Genomic DNA, 23,313 nt, shown 5'->3' with positions numbered 1-23,313 from the left:
ACTATTTGACAGTATTGTGTTAACAATGAGGAAGCCTTCCAGTGTTGGGTGTCTGTGCAGGGAGATCGTATTGACTCATCCCTGGATTAATCTGGGTGATCCATGTTTGATTGCCACACAAAAAGATACATAGATTTATTTGTGAAGCACAAATTGCCACATGAAAAGTTGTGTGTGTGTTGCACCAGGCTTAGGGCCTCAGTGCATACAGAATATGCACTGTTCAAAAATGCCATTTTCCTAAACACTAAAAGGCTGTGGATTAATTTTTATGAGAAGATACAAGATTTCTTCTTCTTTTTCCACTAGCATGAACTCCAAACATGCTTACTCATGGGAAAGCAAATTATTATCTGCACGAGCAATCACATCTGGAATAAAAATAATCGTTTGACCTCCTCAGAGCTGAAAGTTTTGAAAGAGTTCAGCTGCCATCCTAAGCATGCTTATTAGGTAGTTTCACTGAACCTCAGTAAAGGCTTATTTCCAAGTCAACATGTTTGGAATCATACTGCATGTCAGAAGGGTCAGAATTTGGAATGCTGAAGGGAAGATAAAAAATCTGGCTGTAGCCCCAGTCCTTCCAAAAATGTATTATGTAGTTAAGGATGAATTATTCTGTCACAACTCACATCCTCCCCAATGCATTTTATTATGATGACCCTTAAATGACACAAAGCAGGATCTGTGGAATAAGGAGACCATTTTTGTATTCTTCACAAATGCATTTCTCTTACTTTCAAGCACCAAATAAGTGAGTCACATAGCTGAAGATGCATTGCCTGTGTGAGGAAATAAAATTTAATTTTGTATATTTTCCCCCTCCATGTAGGATGATCTGGATTTCTGTGCAAAGTTTCAAGTACAGAACAGAAGAATCCTTGAATTAGCTTTCACATGACTGTATTCTTTGGGAACAACCCTATGCACAAGAAGTTGGCATAAAACAAGCTGGTGTAAATTAAGCCCACGTAAAGTTACACCAGATCCAAACCTCATTCAGCAGCAACAGCTGCTGCTGCTCTGTCTAAACCTGGCAGAGGGAAAGCAAACCTTTAAAATAGTGTTCTACACTGGCTTGCCAGGCCACATGACTGAGCTGAATGGCCTTTGGGATCCATCCTAAACCTCCTCCTTCTGGACCCACTTCTCTACTCACCTCCAGAACTCCTCTTTTGAGGATCTTACACCAGCTCAAATGAAACAATGAGCTTTGGCTCAGCCAGCTGGGCCCTGAATGAGCTGGGAAGAGCAAACTATGCCAGCATAAAATTGGCTGAGCCAGGGGTTGACTGAGCCCAGCTGAACCAGGAACCAGCTGGATAAGTTGGAGATCCGCTGCCTCCTAAAATGCCCATCCCATAAGATCTTGTCATAGGATTACCCCATAAATAACACTTATAGGCATATCTGATTTTATTCTCACACTTGATAACACAGATATAATCACTAGCTTCTGCTTCAATACACAGTTTTCAGGCTCACTTAATATAGTGTATTCCAGAGAATTGTTGAATTAATAATTTTCAATCTGTTTGTCCGAATAATTTATGACATTACTGTAATGGAGCGCTGTTGGTCAGGGATGATGGGGGGTATAGTGGTAGTCCAACAACTTCTGTAGGGCCACCATTTTTCTATCTCTGGTTTGCTTTTCTTATACCAAGAGGTCTCCTGTTTATCTTTACAACTCCAAAGGCTTTCTCCACCATGGCAATTGTTTTAGGATTGGATGGTGAATCTTTGGCCTTCCAACACCCATCACCCTTGGCCATTGGCCATGCTGACTGGGACTAATGAATAATGGAGTCTGATGGCCATGCATGTTTTATAAAATGCCCTTCCCAAGTGAAGTTGTCTTTTTGACAACAGGCAAAGTCATTTTTATATTCTCAAGCCTTTTAGGGTGGAATGTGATCTGGATGATTAGGCTTATTGACCATGGTGTATTTTTAGGCTAATCTGCCCCCCCGACTTCTATTGTTCTGATTTATTGTGACAGGTGATTTTTATTTTCATGTGATCCCATCACTCGCACCTGATAGTTTAACTTAAAACTAGTAAAGGTAAAGGTAAAGGGACCCCTGACCATTAGGTCCAGTCATGGCCTATTCTGGGGTTGCAGCACTCATCTCGCTTTATTGGCCGAGGGAGCCAGCGTACAGCTTCCGGGTCATGTGGCCAGCAGGACTAAGCCACTTCTGGCGAACCAGAGCAGTGCACAGAAATGCCGTTTACCTACTCGCCAGAGCAGTACCTATTTATCTACTTGCACTTAGTGCTTTTGAACTGCTAGGTTGGCAGGAGCAGGGACTGAGCAACAGGAGCTCACCCCGTTGCGGGGATTCGAACCGCCGACCTTCTGATTGGCAAGTCCTAGGCTCTGTGGTTTAACCCACAGCGCCACCCGCACCCCTACTTAAAACTAGGGAAGCCTAAAAACAAAACATAAATAAGTCCTGTGAAGTACTTTACATCCAGAGAAGCAGTGATTGTATCAAGGTCACCCAGCCAACTTCGTGAATGACTAGGGATCTGCCTCTGTGATCTCAGACAAGATGCTATCTGCTTCTTTTTTTCTTATGGCAACATTACAGCAAAGCCAAATGCATATCATACTCGTTTCATTGTTTGTTTCTAAACATTACTGATTAGTTCAGTTTTGTTCATATGTATACACTTCAGTTGCTTTTGTGCAAAAAAAAGCAAAAGAGCCAGCAAATCTGATTAGATTTACATCAGAAAATGACTCCTTTGTATATGCTGACTCCAGTGCAAACGGAAAAACATTTCCACAGTTATTCTAATTTTGTTTATCTGTAAACAACTATGGAAATTCCATATCTGTTGAGGCGGTTATGATTCCTGATGACCGCATGGCACAGACAAAAAGTCTGAACAATCCAGAATTGACTTTGGTTCAAGGAAGGCTGATGTAAGCACAAGTTGTGTCTATAGACGGCAGTTATACATGTTACAAGGAACATGCAGGTGCTGTTGAAAATGACAGGCCTGTGTTGAGTCACTCTCCACAATACACAGCATTCATTTTCTGTAGCTTGCTGCCTATTAAGGGAAGTTCGAGCAGTGCCAGCTCTGGGTTTGGGGGGATCTTCAGGCAGGAAGCACCCAGCATGGGCCGTTTTTGAATGGGCCCATCCCTTCCTTGCCACTGTTACTTCAGCCCACTTGTTTGCACGCTTCTGCTGGCCCAGTTTACACTACTAGCCAGAGGGATGCTGTGCCATCTCTCCAGTCTGCCTACTGTTTGAGTCCTGGAGAGGGTAAGTAAACAGAGTGATAGCCACAAGGAGGAACAGGGCCTGGAGGCTCGGGGGGGGGGGGCAGCAGAAGGCCCCTTGCATGAGTGAGAGCCTTGTCGGCTACCCAGCAGTGCTGATCCCTGACACCAGCTTAGTCCTGGTAGCTTGCACAAAGGTAGGCTTGCCAATAACTCAACCATTGCTTTCTTCCTTACTGGGTGTTTTATTGATTGAACAAGCCAAACCCCATTCAGGCAGTACATTTTGCAGCAGGGATGGGGAAAAGAGGATGGCCCTCCATCCTGTTGGATAACGGACCACACTGACCATTTGCTGTGCCAGCCAGCCAATAGGAATATTAAACACAACATGCAGAGGCCAAAGGTTTCCAAAGTCTGATGCAGACAAATACTGTATTTTTCCGTTACTCAAAAACCATGTCAAAAAACTGGGGTCGTCCTATACATGGATAGTGATGGGGGAGGGAGCTGCGCGCCGCCAGCCAGCCGGTTAGTGAGCGCACAATTCCCCCTCCCCCCACGCAGCTGTGGGAGGTGTGCGCTCTAGGGAGTGTTTCCCGCAGCTGCATGGAGGGGAAGCTGCGCACCACCAGCCAGCTGGTTGGGGGGTCAGCACACTAGGGAGCTTCCCGCTCACAGAGGTGTGGGGAGAGCGGCTGCAATGGCACTGCTGGGGTTATGGCACACGTGCAATTCCCCCTAAAAAAGCTCAACAACTTTAGGCCATCTCCCCTCATTTTCTTTAAATTTAGTTCCCCAAAATAGGGAGCGTCTTATACACGGAAAAGTACGGTATTTAGAAACAAAATTGCACACTAGCATTTTCCTGCCATGGTTCAAAGCAGTTTTGAATTGCTTATACTTAGTCACAAACATATCAAAATGGTAACTGGGTTTAGTCAGCACTTACAAGTGGGGAGTTGCTGAACAATGTATATCTTTACTTATAAAGTGTAGCAAGGAAACTTTAGGAAGCTAACTGATGCAAGGTTGTAACACTTACACATTTGAAAACTGTTACTTCTTCACCTTCTCAGATTTTTCTCCTCAAGTGTTAAGCAAACACAATTTATTGTCACTTTCTTCCCCTTTTGTCAATAAACTGTCAAAAACCAGCTTATCTTTAGCCAGTGCTGCTGAACGGTTTGGAACAATCATGTCTTTTGTTTTAGATATGATGCTTCTCCTAATGCAAGCTCGAATTGTGTTTGGCATTGTTTACATTCACATTTTGTTTGCAACCCAGAAAAAGCACCCTTGTTAGTTGTGTTTTCTCCCCCTCTTGCTTAGTCTCGTGCTCTTAGAGCATGTCTTAAATGGATGCAAACCCATGCCTATATGCTTCCAAGGATATTCTGAAAATACGCAACACATTCAACCTCTGTCTTTATAGCATCTGAATCCCTTTCTAATTTTGATTATTCTCATCAAAAGACTCCCCAGTTTAACTGAATGACCATTCGCCTTTGTGTTTCCAAATAACAGTAGTGAAATAGAAGAAATGGTGTTCATTAGGACTGTGGATAGAGGAAATACACCACTAATTTAAAGAAGTAAAATGGTTTCTAAATATAAAGCTGTCTTGGGGGCGTCATTATCCAGCTATAAAACTGCTATTTTTCATAGGGTAATTAGCTCAGGAAAATACTATCTCTACACGCTGAGTGATTATAGTTACTGCAAAACACATGTTGATCATGATTAAAAATACATTCTAGTAGTAAAAAAAAAAAAGCAGCAATAAACTATTTTGGAAAAATGTTTAAAACCGTTGCAAAGGCAGAGATAAACACAGAAGGTCAGCTTATTCACTCTCATAAGTGACAGGACTCAAAGGGATATTTCCTCCCTAAGCATTTACGGCTGCCAAATTTTGAGTTGGCCCATTTAAATATGCTTTAAACAGCCGTCTGACCTGAAGCAATTAGCAGGATTTATTATTTATCTCCATGATACAAAAAGCTTCATTGGATGATTTCTTTATATCAAATAGCTATTCAAGGTCCAAGAGCAACGCTAGGCCAGTTTTTTTCTTCTTCTTGCTACTTGGCAATCTTATGACTGACAGGGATCTGTACTGAGGGAATAAAAAATGAGTCTTTTATTGGGGATCCATGCAGCATCTGGCTAATTCTGAACTTGAGGAGACCCGGACAATATGAAAGACAAGTAATCAAGGCCATTTCCCACCCATTTGCTGTTTCTGTCCAAAATCACTTGAAGCCATAAAGAGAAATGAAACAATTTATTCCTGATACTGCAACACATGAACAACCTAGAATTGGCCCATGAGCTACCTAGAACTGGCACACATTTCCAAGCCTCAACTACTCCTCCATCCTGAAAGGTATATGCATACCAGGATATTTATCAGTGACAGCTTGCAAACCTCAAAATTGCCATCATGGATCAAACTAGAGCATTGTGCCATTTGTTCTTGTTTCATAAATGCCAATTAGAGTAGATGACATTGAACTGCATCAGCAATGGGGAACCAGTAGCCCTTCAAATATTGTCAACAGCCTGATGCATTTTGAGGCCATTGCATAGGGCCACAATCCAAATCCCTTATCCATTGGGCTGGAGTGGGCTTGAATGAGGCAAAAGCATTCCTCTACCCAGCCCTGCCTGCTTCTGTCAGTGCAGAGGGCCTCAACGTGCCTACTTAAACAGTGGTGGGTTGGGTTACCTAGTGGTACTTAGTGGTAACCTTTGAAATGGGGTGTTTTTGAGGGTAGGGAGAGGGCAGTTGATCCTGAGCCAGCCCTGTTTGCATTATGCCACAGCAATGGGCCTGATCCAGGCCTCTTTGCTGCACTAACCTGGGTGGTGGTATAGCAAAATGGCATTGCTGTTCCCTTCCACAACCCTTTCGGCCCTGGTCATCACAAGTAGTGGGGCTGTGTGTGCAGAAGTGGCTGCTCTGCTACATTCAGTCCCACTGCTGCTGGGCAGGGCGTGAAGATTGTTCTGCTTGTCGTGTTTTAGTCACATTGAAATTAACGGGAGTTCAGTGTTAGCCATGACTCACTTGCACCATTGATTTCACAGAGGATAAAACTTGACCAGCTAAATGTGGATCCCGCCCTCTATATTTTCCTCTGCCTCCTGCTGGAGGACGTGCCTTGGTGGACACAGAATTTCCACAGGCCTAAAAGCCATTTGGTGGAGTTACGGAGTTGCAAGCTGAAAGGCACAATTCCAGAGACTAAATCTGCCAGGCTCCACGAAGCTGAGTCCAGCTGCAAGAATCCAGGCTCCAAAGTGTGATGCTGATGATGTCAGTGGAGCTTACTCCACACTCACAGAAGGATGTGCACCCCCTAAGAAAGCACAGCGAGTGCTGATTGCTTGATGGGAAGATCTGCTCTGGAGTCTGTGCCAGAAACAGCTTAATCACTCTCCATTCAGGTTCTGTTAAATGTTAATCCCCAAAGTAAGGTAAAATGGTAGTTAAATGAACAACATCGAAGGATTTTCTAGCAGGATGAGGACTGCAAAAAGGAAATTTCAGGCTAATCATCATAATAAGGAAATTAGAAATTGAGGTATTAAGATAGACCAATGAGAGACAGTGGTTAGAAAGCAGATTATAATAAACTATCTTTTCAATAGCAGTGTGCCAATTTAATTAGGGCATTTTACATTTGGCTTCTCCTTCCCTGAACTCTTATACTGCCTCTGCCTCTTGATCTTTCTGCTTTATCCCCCCTCTAGTTTCCCCACGAAGCTCTTCATTTCTGGCATTTTCTTTTGCTTGGCTGACTTCCTCATCTCGTCTCTCTGCTTTATGGGTCTGTTCCTCAATCAGCGCCTCTCTTGAAGAAGTGCCTGTTTGCTTCCAACACTGAGTTTACAGACTTTTGCTACTAGCCAGAGTCCTGGAGACAGCTTCTAAGTATGTTTACACCTATCCAGATTAACTGCAGTGAGCTGGAACCAAAGACAAATATACACTCAAGAACAAGTCCAGCTTACTTGACACGCCAAGCAAATGGGTTGCAGCTGAAAAACAAACATGTCTGGTGCAGCTTCTTAGCTGAGAATAGATTAAAAGTAAAATTAGCCTCTCTGCATCTGCCTAAAGCTATGTGACACCAACTATAGCTTTAACTCTTTATAACTGGCTTGAATTGGGACCAAAGCCACATTTGTGGATTCTATCTCCCCCCCCCCCTCTTTCTCATTTTTATTTAAACTCAATCTGACAGTAAACTAAGTAAAGCACAATCTTTATTTTGTTCTGGCCTTCCTATTTCTCATCTCTCGACTTCTATTTTTGCAAAGACAACAAAAAAGTTACTAGCCTGCAAAAAAGAAAAAGAAAAAGATGGAAGTAGGCTTCATTGAGGCCAATAGGTTTTCTTTCCATGCTGGCAGCAGAAGAGGAGAAACACTGCTCTCCTTGACTCACATGGAAACATAGACATGCTGGAGCCGGAGTAAGTGGTAATGTGTAGACAGCCCAAGTGGGCTATTGGAGGAGAGAGAGATTAATCTGTTCCTTCTCTACCAACCTGCTCACGTAGCTGCATTAAACAGGTGAGTCCTTAAATTCAAAGCTAGCCTAACACTGTCTTTCTATGTTTATTCTAGGGCTTCATTGGATACCGACCACTTTTGGGTTTTTACTCCAAAACTGGCAATTTCTGCTCTCATTGAAATGTCTCATCCCAACCAGTAACTTATTCCCCCCCCCCCCCCAAAAAATAATATTCACCTTTTCCCAGTCCTGTTCAATATAATTGTTTCCTTGGGTGTTGCTTCTTCAGCTTTGCAAACACACGTGTGCCTTCCATACCTGCTTATTTCTAGCCCTTGAATAGTCACATGGGTGATTTCAGTCAATCTGAATGAGATAATTTCATGATGCTATAGCTGAGTGGATACTTTTGATTATACTAAAAATATTTATTTCATAAAAATCATATAATGCTTGACTTTTTAAAATAAAATAAAAAAGCCTTGGCTGTAGTCGTTAATTCTCAGATACAGAGAGCATCTATCTACTGTATTTCTTTTATATCACTATGTTGTCTAAACAGAAGCCTGGCAGTATATGGGCTCGGCCTGTGATTGCTTCGCATAACATTATCTGACATAGGAACCTTCAGTCTAACTTAGGGGTAGCCAACATGGTACCCTGATATTTTTTGGCCCTCAACCCCCATCTTCTCTAACAATTGGCTGTACTGGCTGGCACTAGTCCAATCATGTCTGGAGGGCACCAAACTGCCTACACCTGGTCTAACTCATGACTTCCTACTACCTCCTATGAACTACCAGTAACACTCCTGTGATCCTCCTAAGTGCCTCCATTAAGTTGCACAATCTTTAGAGCAACACAGAAGACTGGGATGTACAATGGCTTCAAGTACCTAGGCAACTACAGTGGTACCTTGGGTTACATACGCTTCAGGTTACATATGCTTCAGGATACAGACTCCACTAACCCAGAAATAGTTCTTCAGGTTAAGAACTTTGCTTCAGGATGAGAACAGAAATCGTGCTCCGGCGGCACGGCAGCAGCAGGAGGCCCCATTAGCTAAAGTGGTGCTTCAGGTTAAGAACAGTTTCAGGTTAAGTACAGACCTCCGGAACGAATTAAGTACTTAACCCGAGGTATCACTGTATTCACTTTAGACAAGGTAACATACATTGCTACAGACCTTTCCCAGTGGAAATCTTATTTCCTGTTATAAGACCATTGACTTTTGTGGGGAGAAAAGAACCACACAGGTTAGAAATAGAGCATCCCTTCATCTTCCTGTGCTGAAAAGCAGGAAGCCTAGTATCTTTTCAGCTGACCCAACTCCTAACAATCACTCTGACCTAATGCTAAGTCTCCTGCACAAAGTCATATGTTTATTTGTGATTAGAAAATATTGGAGAGAACACAAAGCAGTATTTGGAGCTGGCATCTGAGTGGCTACTCATTGATTGGAAATTGTTCTAGGATGTACATAGTGTTGCTGTACTAGTGTTTTAGGTACATCCACCTGGAGCATCTCATTGATGGATGCATTATAAAAAAAATCAATAAATACATCAACTTTAATAATTAATAAATATTATTATGCATCAAAACTTCTGAGTACGCTAGAAAGCAACCAAATTGGAAAATCACTGTCTCTCTCAGATGATACGGCATACAATGTCTGACTAAATGTAGCAACTTTGAGGTCTTTGGATGAAGCCCTCTAACAAATAATAGTAAGCCTTACCGTGGTTCAACCATTTAAAGTTTAATCAGGTGCAGCTATTTAGATGTCCATCCATGCAACAACTGATCTTATTCTCAAAGAATCTAATGAAGGAACTGAAACACAACACACAACCAAGTCACACAAGTAGCCTCTAATGACAGACTCAAATGGCTGTCCAAATTCACAGCCCACTCAGTTTCACAATATTTGGGTGTATTTGCTGAACAAGGCACAAATCCTGTTTGCTACCTCATCTTCTAGAAAGAATAAATACTTCAGGTTCTTTTGTAAATTTCTCTGTTCTACAGGAAACAGAATTTTAGCAAACTTCTTTTTAGATTGCTTCTTATGGACTCTGAACTCAATAAGAAGGAAGTGACTGAGCTTGTAAAAACAGAGAAAGGCTATTCACTGAAGTACTGCATTGATATGAGGCTATGTAATTACACAAAGGGTACTATACAAATCCTATAGAAATCAATGCCTCATTTTTATTTTTTGCAAGGCTCCTGTGACTTTAAACAGTTGCTTGATCAACTTCCATAGACTGGTTTGGACAAAGAGGAATGGTGGGAGGAACCAGCTGGGAAACCCCCAAGGGAAGAAGATTCAGAGTCCAGAGAGTGGTGATGGGACAATGAGTGGTCAGAGAGAGAAGAGGAAGAAGACTGGGAGGAGGAGGTGTCAGAAGCTGAAGAGGTAACAGGTCTTAGTGAGATGGGATAGTCTGTGGCAGGGGGGAGTCCAGAATCAGAGCAGAAGCTGAAGAAGGAGAGGGAGGCCAAGAGATGAGTCTGGCTGGTGAAAAGGCATGGGTGTCTCCCCCTCCTGCTGTGCCAAGAGATGAGTCTGGCTGGTGAAAAGGCATGGGTGTCTCCCCCTCCTGCTGTGACAAACTCCCCCCCCCCCCAGTCTGCAAGAACCAGAAGAGGCATGTAAAGGGTGGAGAAGTTAACTTCATGCAGGCATAGTCTCAGATTGCTTGGGAAAAACCCTGTGGGGAGGCAAGGACCCTGTCTCAGCAACTGCTTCATGGGGGCAAGACTTACTCTTATGCAGATCCTGTTTTTGCTAATAGAGAGTTAACTCCAACTTGCTCAGTGTGATTTACTGCTGGCTCACTCCTGTCATCAACATATATTTGTTAAGATATAGTTCTGTCTCCCTGGCAGTATCCCAACAATATTAAGTGCCCCCCACAACCCCCTCCCATGCAGCTACAGTAATGGGGAGAGATTAATATATGTGATTCATCTAGCTGCTTTAAAAACATAAAAGCTTCCAGGTGAGGAGGAGATGTTGGCAACTATTGTGTCACATACCTTTCACTGGTTTTGCATTTCTATTTTTTTATTCTAAGTAAGGAAGTAATTCTATGGAAGAGTGTTCTATTATACATTCATAACTTCCACATTAATAGTAAGTTTTCAGCTGATGTCAATGAAAACGGACAACCTGTGCATACATTGGGTGAGAGCTCCTCGTGTGCCTTTGAGCATTCAAAAAAAGACCACATTTTGTCACAAGTAAGTAGCTCTGTGGTTGAATTTCACAGCTCTCCAGGGAAGGCTTACCCAAATAGGGAGCTACTCCACCAGCCTCAATGTATGCTCAGCCAAATACATTGTTTCAAAACATTGTTACGTATGCCACCCCAATCTCTGCTGAATGGCTACATGATCTTCCAGGGGTTCCAGATGCTCACCCAAGGTTGTGCTAACCAAACCTAGTGCAAGACAGCCTGCCACCATGACCTTGGCAATGTCTCGCCTAGTTGATGATTTCCATTGACTTGCTTCCAGCACCTTTTGCCATTCTTAACAACTTCTATCTCAGTTGAGGCCCTGGCACCTTCCCTTCGATATTCCAAATATTATCTAAATTCTACAATTTATTCAATTCTATCATTCACTAGCATTGCACCCCGAAACCTGTAATAGTATCTATTTTCTGGCCAAACACTTGCATTGTAAAATGCTTTCCATGTAAGAATATTAAAGCAATATGTAGGTTGTTCATGTGCACTATTTCAGTGTAATACCTGTGTTTTAGAATTTCTGCTCAGGAAGCTCACCTGTGCTGCATGTCATTAAGAAAGAAGATAAGCCCTGAATGGAGGCCAAATTTTGGCTAAGCAATTCCTCAGTGCTAGGTGTTAGTGAAATTGCCTTTCTCAGCAGGCCTTCTCAACCATGGCAGGGAATGCTCTTCCCAGAGAATTCCATCTTTTCCCCCTTCTGGTGCTATGATAATGCATTTAAATTTTCCCAAACCTTTTGCACATAATTTTAGTCCTACTGATTGTTTTTTATCTGGCTTCTAAGCTCTTGCTGCCTTTTAGTTCTTGTGTTCACTGTGATAATCTGGATTTGTATTGTTTATTTTCACCCTAATGCAAACCAACCTGGGAATTAATTCACCTTAGTTAAACCATCCCGGTATAAATATATCTATAATAAATCAATTAAAAATGGAAATGTTCATTAAAAAAACGTGAAATTTTGAAACTTGCAAAGACAGGCCACTGCGGTCCGTAAAGAGAAATCCTTCCTAAGGCAATTATGCTAACAATGGTGCTAATGGTAGTACAGTGGTACCTTGGGTTACATACGCTTCAGGTTACATACGCTTCAGGTTACAGACTCTGCTAACCCAGAAATAGTGATTCAGGTTAAGAACTATGCTTCAGAATAAGAACAGAAATCGTGCTCTGGCGGCACGGCAGCAGCAGGAGGCCCCATTAGCTAAAGTGGTGCTTCAGGTTAAGAACAGTTTCAGGTTAAGAACGGACCTCCAGAACGAATTAAGTACTTAACCCGAGGTACCACTGTATCTGGATGACACTTAGAGCAGTGTTTTTCAACCTTTTTTGGGCAAAGGCACACTTGTTTCATGAAAAAAATCACGCGGCACACCACCATTAGAAAATGTTAAAAAATTTAATTCTGTGCCTATATTGACTATATATAAAGTAATTCTCTTGAATAGGAATCAAATAAACACAAAGAAAGTATTTTATAATTACTTTATTATGAAATAGTAAGTAAACAGAAATATGAAAAATTATAAAATACTTTATTTTTAAATCTTTCAAATTTTTCAATTTTTCCCACGGCACACCAGGGAACATCTCGCGGCACACTAGTGTGCCGCGGAACAGTGGTTGAAAAACCCTGACTTAGAGGATACCTGGAATATCCTTTGTTAAAACAGGGAGTTAGCCACAGAGACTGCACAGTCCATACTTGTACCACAATAGTCCATGTCAGCTGTCTAGACTGGCAGAACACAAGTGAAAGCTGAACATGTAGTCTGCAGGGGCAGAATGTGCTGATATCCAATATGAACCATATAGACATAAGGTATGAGTATGTGACTAAAAACACACTTGTCCCCTTTTACATATCTATGAATAATTAAGAGGCTCTTTGCTATGGAGCAGCATTCTGGACTATCTACTCAGGTGCAGTGTGCTGCAGGAACCTAAATGATATTCACTGTTACTTTACCCTGTGGGGAAAGATGTGCATAACATGTAGAACTGAGCAATATTAACATGAGGCAACATCATACCTGCCTTGAGACTTTGCAATGTACTAGTGCCTCTGAAAACACTGTGCTGTGGTCATGGTAACTGGAAATAAAATGCTGAGAACTAAACAATCAAGACCATTCTTGTTTTCTACCCTAATCAGAAATAATAAGAAATTCAGTTGAAGTGTTTTGGGGAATGGAAAGGGAAACAGGAGGGTGGTCTAATTTCATTGTGCTCTTACTCTGAAATCTTCTGCTTGAAAAAGCCTTCTAGCCAATACCTAGTTTAAATTGGAGGTACGTCTCTGAGCCCAAGTCACCACGATTCTTTTCAACCAAAGCAAAATAAATACGAAGAGATCTCTTGTATTCATTCATAATCTAATAAGTCACTCTTAATGTGGAAAAGCCTACTGGCAGGGTAAAGAAATCTCTAGCTCCCGTAAAAACAAAAAACAAAAGAAACCAAAAACACCTTTAAGACTAAAAGGAATCATTTGCAACAATTGGTTGTGAGGAACTATGGGAAGGTGCTAGGAAATCACTTTGCTCTATAATATGGCTGTGTCTATACCACTGAGGCAGAAGTTTTGAAGGAAGATGACAGAAGCACTATAGAATTCAAAACAAATTATAGTCAAAATAAAATGATGCTGTTTGCAGCAACTAGAACAAAATGCAGAAAGAAATCCTGTCAGATAGCAAAATGCCCTTTTCTCTATTGCATACAGACCTTTCCTAGTTTCAGCTGCAGAGAAGTGGAAATTGCACTCTGTTAGGTAACAGGCAGAATTTCAATTAGAGGGTTTCACAGAGTTTCAAGCATGTTAGCAAATGCTCTTTTCTCCTCTTCTCCCCCACTCTCTATCACAAGTCAAGAAATCACAAAACAATTGTCCTAAAAACCCCTCTCAGCTGTCACTGTATGCAAAGAGTATACTGTACCATTATGATGAGAGTTCTGGGTCTGCTCATTTCATCATCACTATCCAGAGGCAGGATTTCATGTGACAATTCCTCTTGCCGTCTTCTACAAATATGTGCACAGTTCCTCTGTACCACTGAACGAAAGGCTTGAAGCAGAACAATGCTGGCAGCACAGCCCATAGCTGCATCCTGAAGCCTACAAAATAACTTCTATGTTTATGCTATGTTTGAAAAACAGTAGCTCCTTGTCCCTGAAAACAGCCTACAGTGCAGCTGCAGCCAGCCAGCTCGCTCCAATCATTTCCTTGAGCTGCAATCATCTGATCACAACCAAATAGCTTGGATGCAGATATAGGAAAGATTTGATCCACTGAAACAACATAACACACAGACACAGACACACACACACACACACACACACACACACACACACACACACACACAGTATTAAGATCCTTCTTTTTTTTTGCAGTAACTGTTTCTGAAAACACAGAACAATTTTTTTTCTTTAGCAATAATCCTCCTCCTCCTCCTCCTGATCCCAGATTCAGAGAGCTGAAAAGTATAAACCAGCTGTTTAATAAAAAAAAAATCTGGCAAGACTCATTTAAATGCCTGTTAACAATCACACAGAGGAAAATCAGCAATGACAACCATAAGGAGGATTAAACAGTGATGACTAAAAATGAAATACTTTGTTGTATTGCTTTATTAAGGATGAAAAATAAAGTCCAGCTTCTGCTTCATTGAGGCACATAGGCTGGTGACTTTGGATGAAAGTGTTTCATTTTCTCAAACGAAATTAACATGTCAAAGTATTAAAACATGATGGGGGGGGGGGAATGCAACATAATAACAATAAATGGGTTGCACAGCTCATGCCCGAACATCAATGGCTTCATGAAAAACACCACTGTTTAGCTATGAAATGCTTCTCAAGACTAGTTTTTTTGTGAGTGATCCCACACAAACACTTCTGCAGACTGTGGCATTTTTTTATACTGGCAGAGGCAGCTTGTGTGTGGCAAATCTTTCTAGGAGGGCTCACTTCCAAGGAATTAAGCACAGATTATCTCTCCACCCGCCCACCCCCACAGCCACCACCACCCCTCAAAAGAAAAAGAAAATAATAATAATAAATAATAATAATTTATTATTTGTACCCCGCCCATCTGGCTGGGTTTCCCCAGCCACTCTGGGCGGCTTCCAACAAAGATAAAAAAATACACTAAAATGTCACATATTAAAAACTTCCCTGAACAGGGCTGCCTTCAGATGTCTTCTGAATGTCAGGTAGTTGTTTATCGCTTTGACATCTGATGGGAGGGCGTTCCACAGGGCGGGTGCCACTACCGAAAAGGCCCTCTGCCTGGTTCCCTGTAACTTGACCTCTCGTAGTGAGGGAACCGCCAGAAGGCCCTCGGAGCTGGACCTCAGTGTCCGGGCAGAACGATGGGGGTGGAGACGCTCCTTCAGATATACTGGACCAAGGCCGTTTAGGGCTTTAAAGGTCAGCACCAACACTTTGAATTGTGCTCGGAAACTTACTGGGAGCCAATGTAGGTCTTTCAAGACCGGTGTTATATGGTCTCGGCGGCCGCACCCAGTCACCAGTCTAGCTGCCGCATTCTGGATTAGTTGTAGTTTCCGGGTCACCTTCAAAGGTAGCCCCACGTAGAGCGCATTGCAGTAGTCCAAGCGGGAGATAACCAGAGCATGTACCACTCTGGCGAGACAGTCCGCAGGCAGATAGGGTCTCAGCCTACGTACCAGATGGAGCTGGTAAACAGCTGCCCTGGATACAGATTTGACCTGTGCCTCCATGGACAGCTGTGAGTCCAAAATGACTCCCAGGCTGCGCACCTGGTCCTTCAGGGGCACAGTTACCCCATTCAGGACCAGGGAATCCTCCACACCTGCCCGCCTCCTGTCCCCCAAAAACAGTACTTCTGTCTTGTCGGGATTCAACCTCAATCTGTTAGCCGCCATCCATCCTCCAACTGCCTCCAGGCACTCACACAGGACCTTCACCGCCTTCACTGGTTCTGATTTAAAAGAGAGGTAGAGCTGGGTATCATCCGCATACTGATGAACACCCAGCCCAAACCTCCTGATGATCTCTCCCAGTGGCTGCATGTAAATGTTGAAAAGCATGGGGGAGAGGACAGAGCCCTGAGGCACCCCACAAGTGAGGGCCCAGGGGTCTGAACACTCATCCCCCACCACCACTTTCTGAACACGGCCCAGGAGGAAGGAGCGGAACCACTGTATGACAGTGCCCCCAGCTCCCAGCCCCTCAAGACGGTCCAGAAGGATGTTATGGTCGATGGTATCAAACGCCGCTGAGAGATCCAGCAGAACTAGGAAACAGCTCTCACCTTTGTCCCTAGCCCGCCGGAGATCATCAACCAGTGCGACCAAGGCAGTTTCAGTCCCATGATGAGGCCTGAATCCCGACTGGAAGGGATCCAAATGGTCCGCTTCTTCCAGGCGTGCCTGGAGTTGTTCAGCAACCACTCGCTCAATCACCTTGCCCAAGAATGGAAGATTTGAGACTGGGCGATAATTGGCCATCGTGGCCGCATCTAAAGATGGTTTTTTAAGAAGCGGTTTAATAACCGCCTCTTTCAGCGGGTCTGGGAAGGCTCCCTCACGGAGGGAAGCATTCACCACCCCACGAAGCCCATCGCCCAGTCCTTCCCGGCTAGCTTTTATAAGCCAGGATGGGCAAGGATCCAGGAGACAGGTGGTTGGCTTCACTCGTCCAAGCAGCCTGTCCACATCCTCGGAGGTAACAGGTTGGAATTGATCCCACACAACTTGACTAGACAGGACTCTAGCACTCTCCCGCCCCGGCCCTGCTCCCACGGTGGAGTCTACCTCTTCCCGAATCTGAGCGATTTTATCTGCAAAAAACTTTGCAAAATCATTGCAGGAGATCATGAGGCCCATACTGGGCCCAGATGTCGCAGGTGGTTCCGCTAAATTGTGAACCACCTGAAAAAAGCAAGGTAACCAACTGGGAAGCATTAGTAAATGTTTTATTGCTAATAATTAATGCAGAGAAAGAAACAGGGTTTGAGCAGTTAACAACTTAGTATTCTAACTGCTGGCAGAGAAGTAATTGAGAAAGCTGCTAAAAAGAGGTGCTTAGAAACCACATGACCCCGTTTGGATAAATATCAAGATCTTAATGGTACAGTTGTGTGAGGTAAGAGTACTTCAGGGAAAGTTGGCACTAAGCCTCGTTTCTCACAAATGAAGAGAGCTGCGAGTGTTGCAAGGAAGATGTTTTCAGAAGGAACAGCATTCTTGTTTCTATGCTTATTTTCTTACTATCTGCAGTCACATCTGTCTTCACTTTTAAAACATTGTTTCTGTCTACACACATGCACGTGCACACACACACATGGCCCTACTGCTTTTGTAGGCAGTGGGAGCCTTGCCATTCACTTTCATGGGGACTTGAGTAAGCCTGTAATTCCTGTTGATGTAATCTTTGGAACGGCTGTTTCATAGAATGGATTGTTGAAAAAGAGAATGGGGCTGCTAACACTGTTCTCCGGAACCATTTTACACAGGGGTTGATTAGGATTTAATTGCTCAGTAATCTGTCACAATATGGCAGCATTTAAATGAAAATATTTACCAGGGCCATTAAATGGCTCGCTTTTTTTAAAAAAAGGCCTCCTGCCCACTGCCAAATGTTTCTCTTTGCTTGTATCAAGAGCGGACTGCAGTACTTTGATCTATTCTCTCTCGCTCTGTCATGTATGCATATATGAGAGGCAAACAGGCATAGTAAACAGCATTTGCATCTATCCGCCTTGAGTTTTGTTAGCATCCTTCCAGGAAATGCTTTGCTTTCCCCCCCAAGTCATCTCACTAGAAAACTCCTTCTCTTGAATCATGATCTGGTGCATAGGAAAGTTACACGTTAGAAAAGTCCAAGGCATACTTTTTTGTGCTTAGCAGTTTCATTTCTTCAAATACACTTGCAGCAACACAGTGCTGTCATTCCAGCTTCAAAATGGGATGCCTCGCTGCCTCTTGCCTGCCCCACTTGTCTTTTCATTACTTTCCTTCTGCACATTAGGATGAAGCTGACCCTTTTGGGAGATAAGAGACTAAAATAGTTATCATTGCTGGTCTTAATAGCACCAGTCTGGGTTTGACTAACTTCCATTATGGTGTATGTAGTTTGCTCTTCTGGTGTCTGCTGCATGGCCTTGGGCAATATTAATGTCCCTGGCATGACAGGCTGCTGCTGTTATTTTACTCATATCATACTGGAGTGCTTGGAGTTTGGTTTCTATGGCAACAAGGCCCAATTTCACCATGCAACTGGATGCCAGACAATTCTTTTCCAAATCCCTTTAAAAAACTAGTGGAGGAAAATTCCCACGGAACTGAACAGTCCTGGATCAGGTCCATTCTCTTTAAATACTTTAATAAGGAGACGGAGAAGGATTGCTCGAGATACGGCTAGGAAGCAGCTGTGGCTTATAATCGCTATAAAGAAGTATGAAGAGAACAAAGCCTACCCCAAGGGAACAAGACAAACTCTTTGTAATTCATAGAACTGTAGAATTGTAGAGTTGGAATGGATCCTGAGCACCATACTCCAACCTCCTGCAATGCAGGAATCTCAACTATAGCATCCATGACAGATGGCCATCCAACCTCTGCTTAAAAATCTCCAAGGAAGATGAGTCCACCACCTCCTAAGGGAGTCCATTCCACCATCTGAACAGCTCTTACTCTCAAAAAGTTATTCCTTAAGTTTAGCTGGAATCTCATTTCTTGTAAATTGAAGCCATTGGTTCGGGCTGTTCCCTCTGGAACAGGAGAAAACAAACTTGCTCAATTTTCCATGAGAGACCCCTTCAGGTATTTGAAGATGACTATCATAGCTCCCCTCAGTGTCCTCTTATCTGGGCTAAACATATCCAACTCCCTCAACCATTCCTCATAAGATTTGCATTCCTGACCCTTTATCATCTTGGTCACCCTGATGTGTGGGTGAAAAGCCAGAGGAGTTTTGTGCTTCAAACTAAGGCAACTGTAGGCCAAATGGGTTGCAGAAAAGGAAAGCAGCAACTCCACTTAGTTACCGTTAACCAGCCATTTATTTACTGGGTATCTTACAAAATTATCTTTATACAGGCAGGAATGTATAAACTAGATTTGGAGATCTGGAAGGGCCCAGATAATAATCTACTGAAGACTTCTTCAACCTGTTGTCATGGCCAATGCTCAGGGATGCTGGCCACAGTAGTCCAAAACATCTGGAACAAACCAGGTTACCACCCAAAAGGTAGGATGATCCTTTCACCCAGATCCATCTAGGCACATGCCGTTTGGACTATTGTGTTCTGGGGCATCACACTTTAAGAAGGTAGTAGGCAACCTGGAAGGGATGCAGAGACGACCAAAATGATGATCAGCACTGTGGCAAGCAAGTCATATGTCAAAAAGTTGAAGGTGCTGGGCATGTTCAGTCTGATAAAAAGAAGATTGGGGGAAACAGAATCATAGAACAGTAGCATTGGAAGGGACCATGAGGATCATCTTGTTCAACCTCCTGCACTGCAGAAATCTTTCACCTGTTGTGGGGCTCAAAGCCACAAGCCTGAGATTAAGAGTCTCATACTCTACCGCCTCCATGCCAGAAGAAGTGTTCTGGGCTGAGCAGAGGAAGACAACCCGTCAGCACAGCTGGTCAACTGTTTGGCTTGAACCACCAAACTTTTTTTCCTTCCAAAATTGTCACCCTCTCTAGCAGATTCCATTGGAAAGGCCCATATAATAAGTCCCGCAGTCTTATTTCAAAGTTAGATCTCTTCAACTTCTCTTGCTTTAGGTCAGATTCTGTTCATATCCTTTCTGACCGTTGACAGAATTTATTTTTGTAAGATTGCACATTTTATCTTTCGGTATAGCTTTTTGGATTGAAATTACTTAGCCAGGGATCACACAAGTGATGAAAGGCAAGATGTAAATTGAAATAATTAGTCAATCCGTCGGTTGGCAGTATGGCCAAAGTCTTTATGCTTAAGTCGTATGAGCTCCATTCATCTGTAAAGCAATACGTCTAAATTGCTAGATTAAATGACCAAGGAAAAACACCTATTAAAATCACCTTGATTCAAATCAGTTACTCATACATTCATTCTATCTCATTGTTCTCAGTGCTACAACTAACATTTTTACATTTACTGGATTGCATCTTTCTTATTTATTTCTTATTTATTGCATTTATATTTCACCATCGCCCCCTCCTCATCTAATGTTCACATCAATCTTGTCCAGTAGGTTAGGCTGAGAAGCATGGACTGACTCCAGGTCACCCAGTGAGCTTCATGGCTTAGTGGGTATTTGAACCCTGGTCTCCCAGGTACTCTCCCAACCACTGACCACATTGGTTCTCACGTATTCTTATGTGTTGATGACTCCTAAGAACTAGAGGCCAAGACAGGTGATTTGCAGTTCTGAGAATGAGATCTGTAGCACTCTGAATGTGCTTCGAGAGCACTTTTAAAATATATGATATTCATTGCTATAAGTTGCAGCTAGCTACTCCTGCTATGTTACAGACACATGCAAATGAAAGAAAACTCAAAGCACATTCACAGCCCGGGGGGGGGGGGGGGAAGGATAAGAGCCACCATTATCATTGTGAGAAATGGTCCATCTAGTGCAATAAAGTGACACAAAATAGAAGCTGGATCAGATGAGACAAAAGGAACTGTTCAAGAAGCAGAGCACTTACGGAATGAGCAAACAGAAGTGGTAGTTAACTAGGAATATCTAGCAGTCAGTGATGAATACATAAATTGGAACAGGACCAATTACAGATTCCCGCGGCACCCCGCTTACTCTCTGCAACGAAAAAGCAAACTCGACTATGATAAACACAAAGTAATTTAAAATGTGCACACTGAAGGAACAACTTTTTCAGTATTGAAGTGAAAATGTGTCGCAGCACAGGAACCAACCAACAATACATTGTTCAAAAGAAATGGATCAAGAGAGAAATCAATATAAAAATAATTCTGAATCCCTCGGACTGTCTTATTACAAATGGTGGGCAGATATAGTTGCTGTTGATGAGGGTGAATGTGTTGCTGTTGTTGCTGTTGTTGTTGTGCATAGACACTCCATTCTTTAGAAAGGGGAGCAGCATCCATTTGAAAAATAAAACCTCTTGCATCAGACAGACAGAGAATCACAATATCTCTCAGTTAAAGAGTGACATAATTTCTTCAAAATACTACTGTTAGCAAACAGATAAATGAGGAACTGCAGGAAATTAGTAAGCATATGGCACCCTCTAGGGAGTAACCCTCGAAAGGCAGCTAGATCACCCTGAAATATTTTAAGTAAGTAGCTTCCCAGATTGCAACTATGCCTACTAAAATTTCTTTAGCATTTAAAAAACTAGGAATTTTTAATTCCAGATGACTACTTAATCCAAGCTAAATGAGAGACGGGCAAGTGAGCAAGCATTTGGACCTAGTCTTGCCTTGAACAATGGATCATCACTATTACAGGCAGATAGCCCAGGCAGAAGCAACACTCCATGTGGCGTTCGCACAGAGCCCCCCGGTCTTCCCATGGACTATTGACCCTGCACCACCAGGGCTTATCTCTTCCACTGCCACCAACAAGGTTTCCCCGGTAATATATTCAGACTCAGTCAGGTTGTAATGTATTAACAAAGATTCCAGTTTATTGTGAACGCAAACAAGTTTTAAATACAGTGGATGCTCGGGAGGCACGTTTGCAACTCGCAGTGTTCGCAACCTGCAGCGCCGTGCATGCACATGCACGGGTTGTGATTTGGCACTTCTGCACATGCGCGAGTGCCAAAACCCGGAAGTAACCTGTTCTGGTACGCACAACGCACAACCTGAAGCGTCTGTAACCCGAGGTATGACTGTACTTTGAAACACTAATCCGATTCACTCTCTCTGTCTCCCCTCTGTGTCTCTGTGACTCCTATGCCTCCCACCCACAAGAAACCAACCGAACTAACTGCCAAGCTCTGCCCCTGGGCTTTCTTATTGGTCAGCCTATCAACCCTTTCTCTCTCCCCCCCAGTACAACATCTCCATAATGTGTGGGCAAATGCCACACTCCACATCAGTGCTCCCCCCCCCCATAAATCATTTCCCCAACTGCTAAGGAATCGCTGCATAAAGCATGAGTTTGCACATCTGAAGCCACTGTGATGCATTGTTTGTCACTGTCCTTTCCCCCTCTCTCTTCCAAGTTTGCTTCTGATGCAGTTGCTGAGAATATTTATTTATTATTTAAAGTCAGAATGCTTAGAGAATATTTATTATAGAAAGTAAAACATTAAGTAAGCAACATCAACAAGAACCATTCTTTGGTTCAACTGAACCAGCCAATTGAACTTCCTTTCTTATACTAAAGACCTGTACATATGGGCATTGCGACCCTTGCCCGGCTAATTCAAAAGTGGAATCCCCCAAACTCACAACAGTATGCTTTCACCTTCATAAGTCAATAGTTCTTCCTCATAGTGGCAAGTGAGTCACAGCATTTGCAAACAGTGAAAACATCACATGGCAAGCACATTTCTGAGAAAGTTTAACATGCCACCTCAAAGCAGCAGCAACTTCCTGTCAAGCTATCTAAAGTCACTCAGTCACCTAGCAGGAAAACCCAAACTTTGCTGTTCTCAGGCATCATTCCCATGCTTTGTTCTGAGCTGGCTTTGTTTTCGTATCTTGCTTTAACATGCGTTGTTTCTCTTGTCCCTGCAAAGGCTTTCAAAGTAACCGTACTTCATCAGAAAGCTGAGACTGGGATAGGATTCGTATGAGAGTGTGCCATTCAGCTAAGGTTTACTCAGAGCAGAGCCATTGAAATTAAAGGACATGATTAAGTTAGATCCGTTGATTTGAATGGGTTTACTCTGGATAGCATCTTTATGTACTTAAGATTAATGGGTAGGGGGATAGTATATGCAAGAAAAATCCAATTGATTTCAATTATATTAATTCACTAAGACCTAAAACATCATAGTGCTTAAGTGTGAGAGGAAGCAAGTGCCTTTTCCAAATCTGGCCTCAGGCATAAATATCACCACTAGTTGATAATAATACTGTACTATCATGTGGAATTGTGGTAATTAATACTAAGGTAATGTACCGTATTTTTTGCCCTATAGGACGCACCGGCCCATAGGACACACCTAGATTTGGGGGGGGGGGGAATAAAGGGGAAAAAAAATTTTTCCCCAGGCGCGGGGCTGGGGCGGGGGAAGCTTGGGCTTCCCCTGACGCCAGCCCCCAGAACAGCTTGTGGGGCTGGGGGCAGGGAAAGCGGAGCTTC

General features: G+C 42.9%; 1 protein-coding gene across 9 annotated transcripts in view; it reads right to left on the bottom strand.

The window, feature by feature from the left end:
* The window catches only part of DOCK10 (dedicator of cytokinesis 10), a 174,848-nt gene that overhangs the window by 136,114 nt on the left and 15,421 nt on the right, over positions 1 to 23,313 (bottom strand). For 5 of the 9 annotated variants that reach the window (XM_028731089.2, XM_028731104.2, XM_077929931.1 and 2 more), the window contains exon 1: positions 13,969 to 14,280. The exons of 3 other annotated variants lie outside the window; for them this stretch is intronic. In XM_028731089.2, coding sequence (XP_028586922.2) covers positions 13,969 to 14,130 — 162 coding nt within the window. In that variant the 5' untranslated portion in view covers positions 14,131 to 14,280. Of the gene's footprint in view, positions 1 to 13,968; positions 14,281 to 23,313 lie in introns of those variants that run through there. One more of the 9 variants, XM_028731094.2, reaches the window with a different exon arrangement.

This window comes from Podarcis muralis, chromosome 6 (assembly GCF_964188315.1).
Source record: "Podarcis muralis chromosome 6, rPodMur119.hap1.1, whole genome shotgun sequence".
NCBI lineage: Eukaryota > Metazoa > Chordata > Lepidosauria > Squamata > Lacertidae > Podarcis > Podarcis muralis.
Note: the sequence above shows the minus strand (reverse complement) of the source record. Positions and strands in the feature narration are given on the sequence as shown.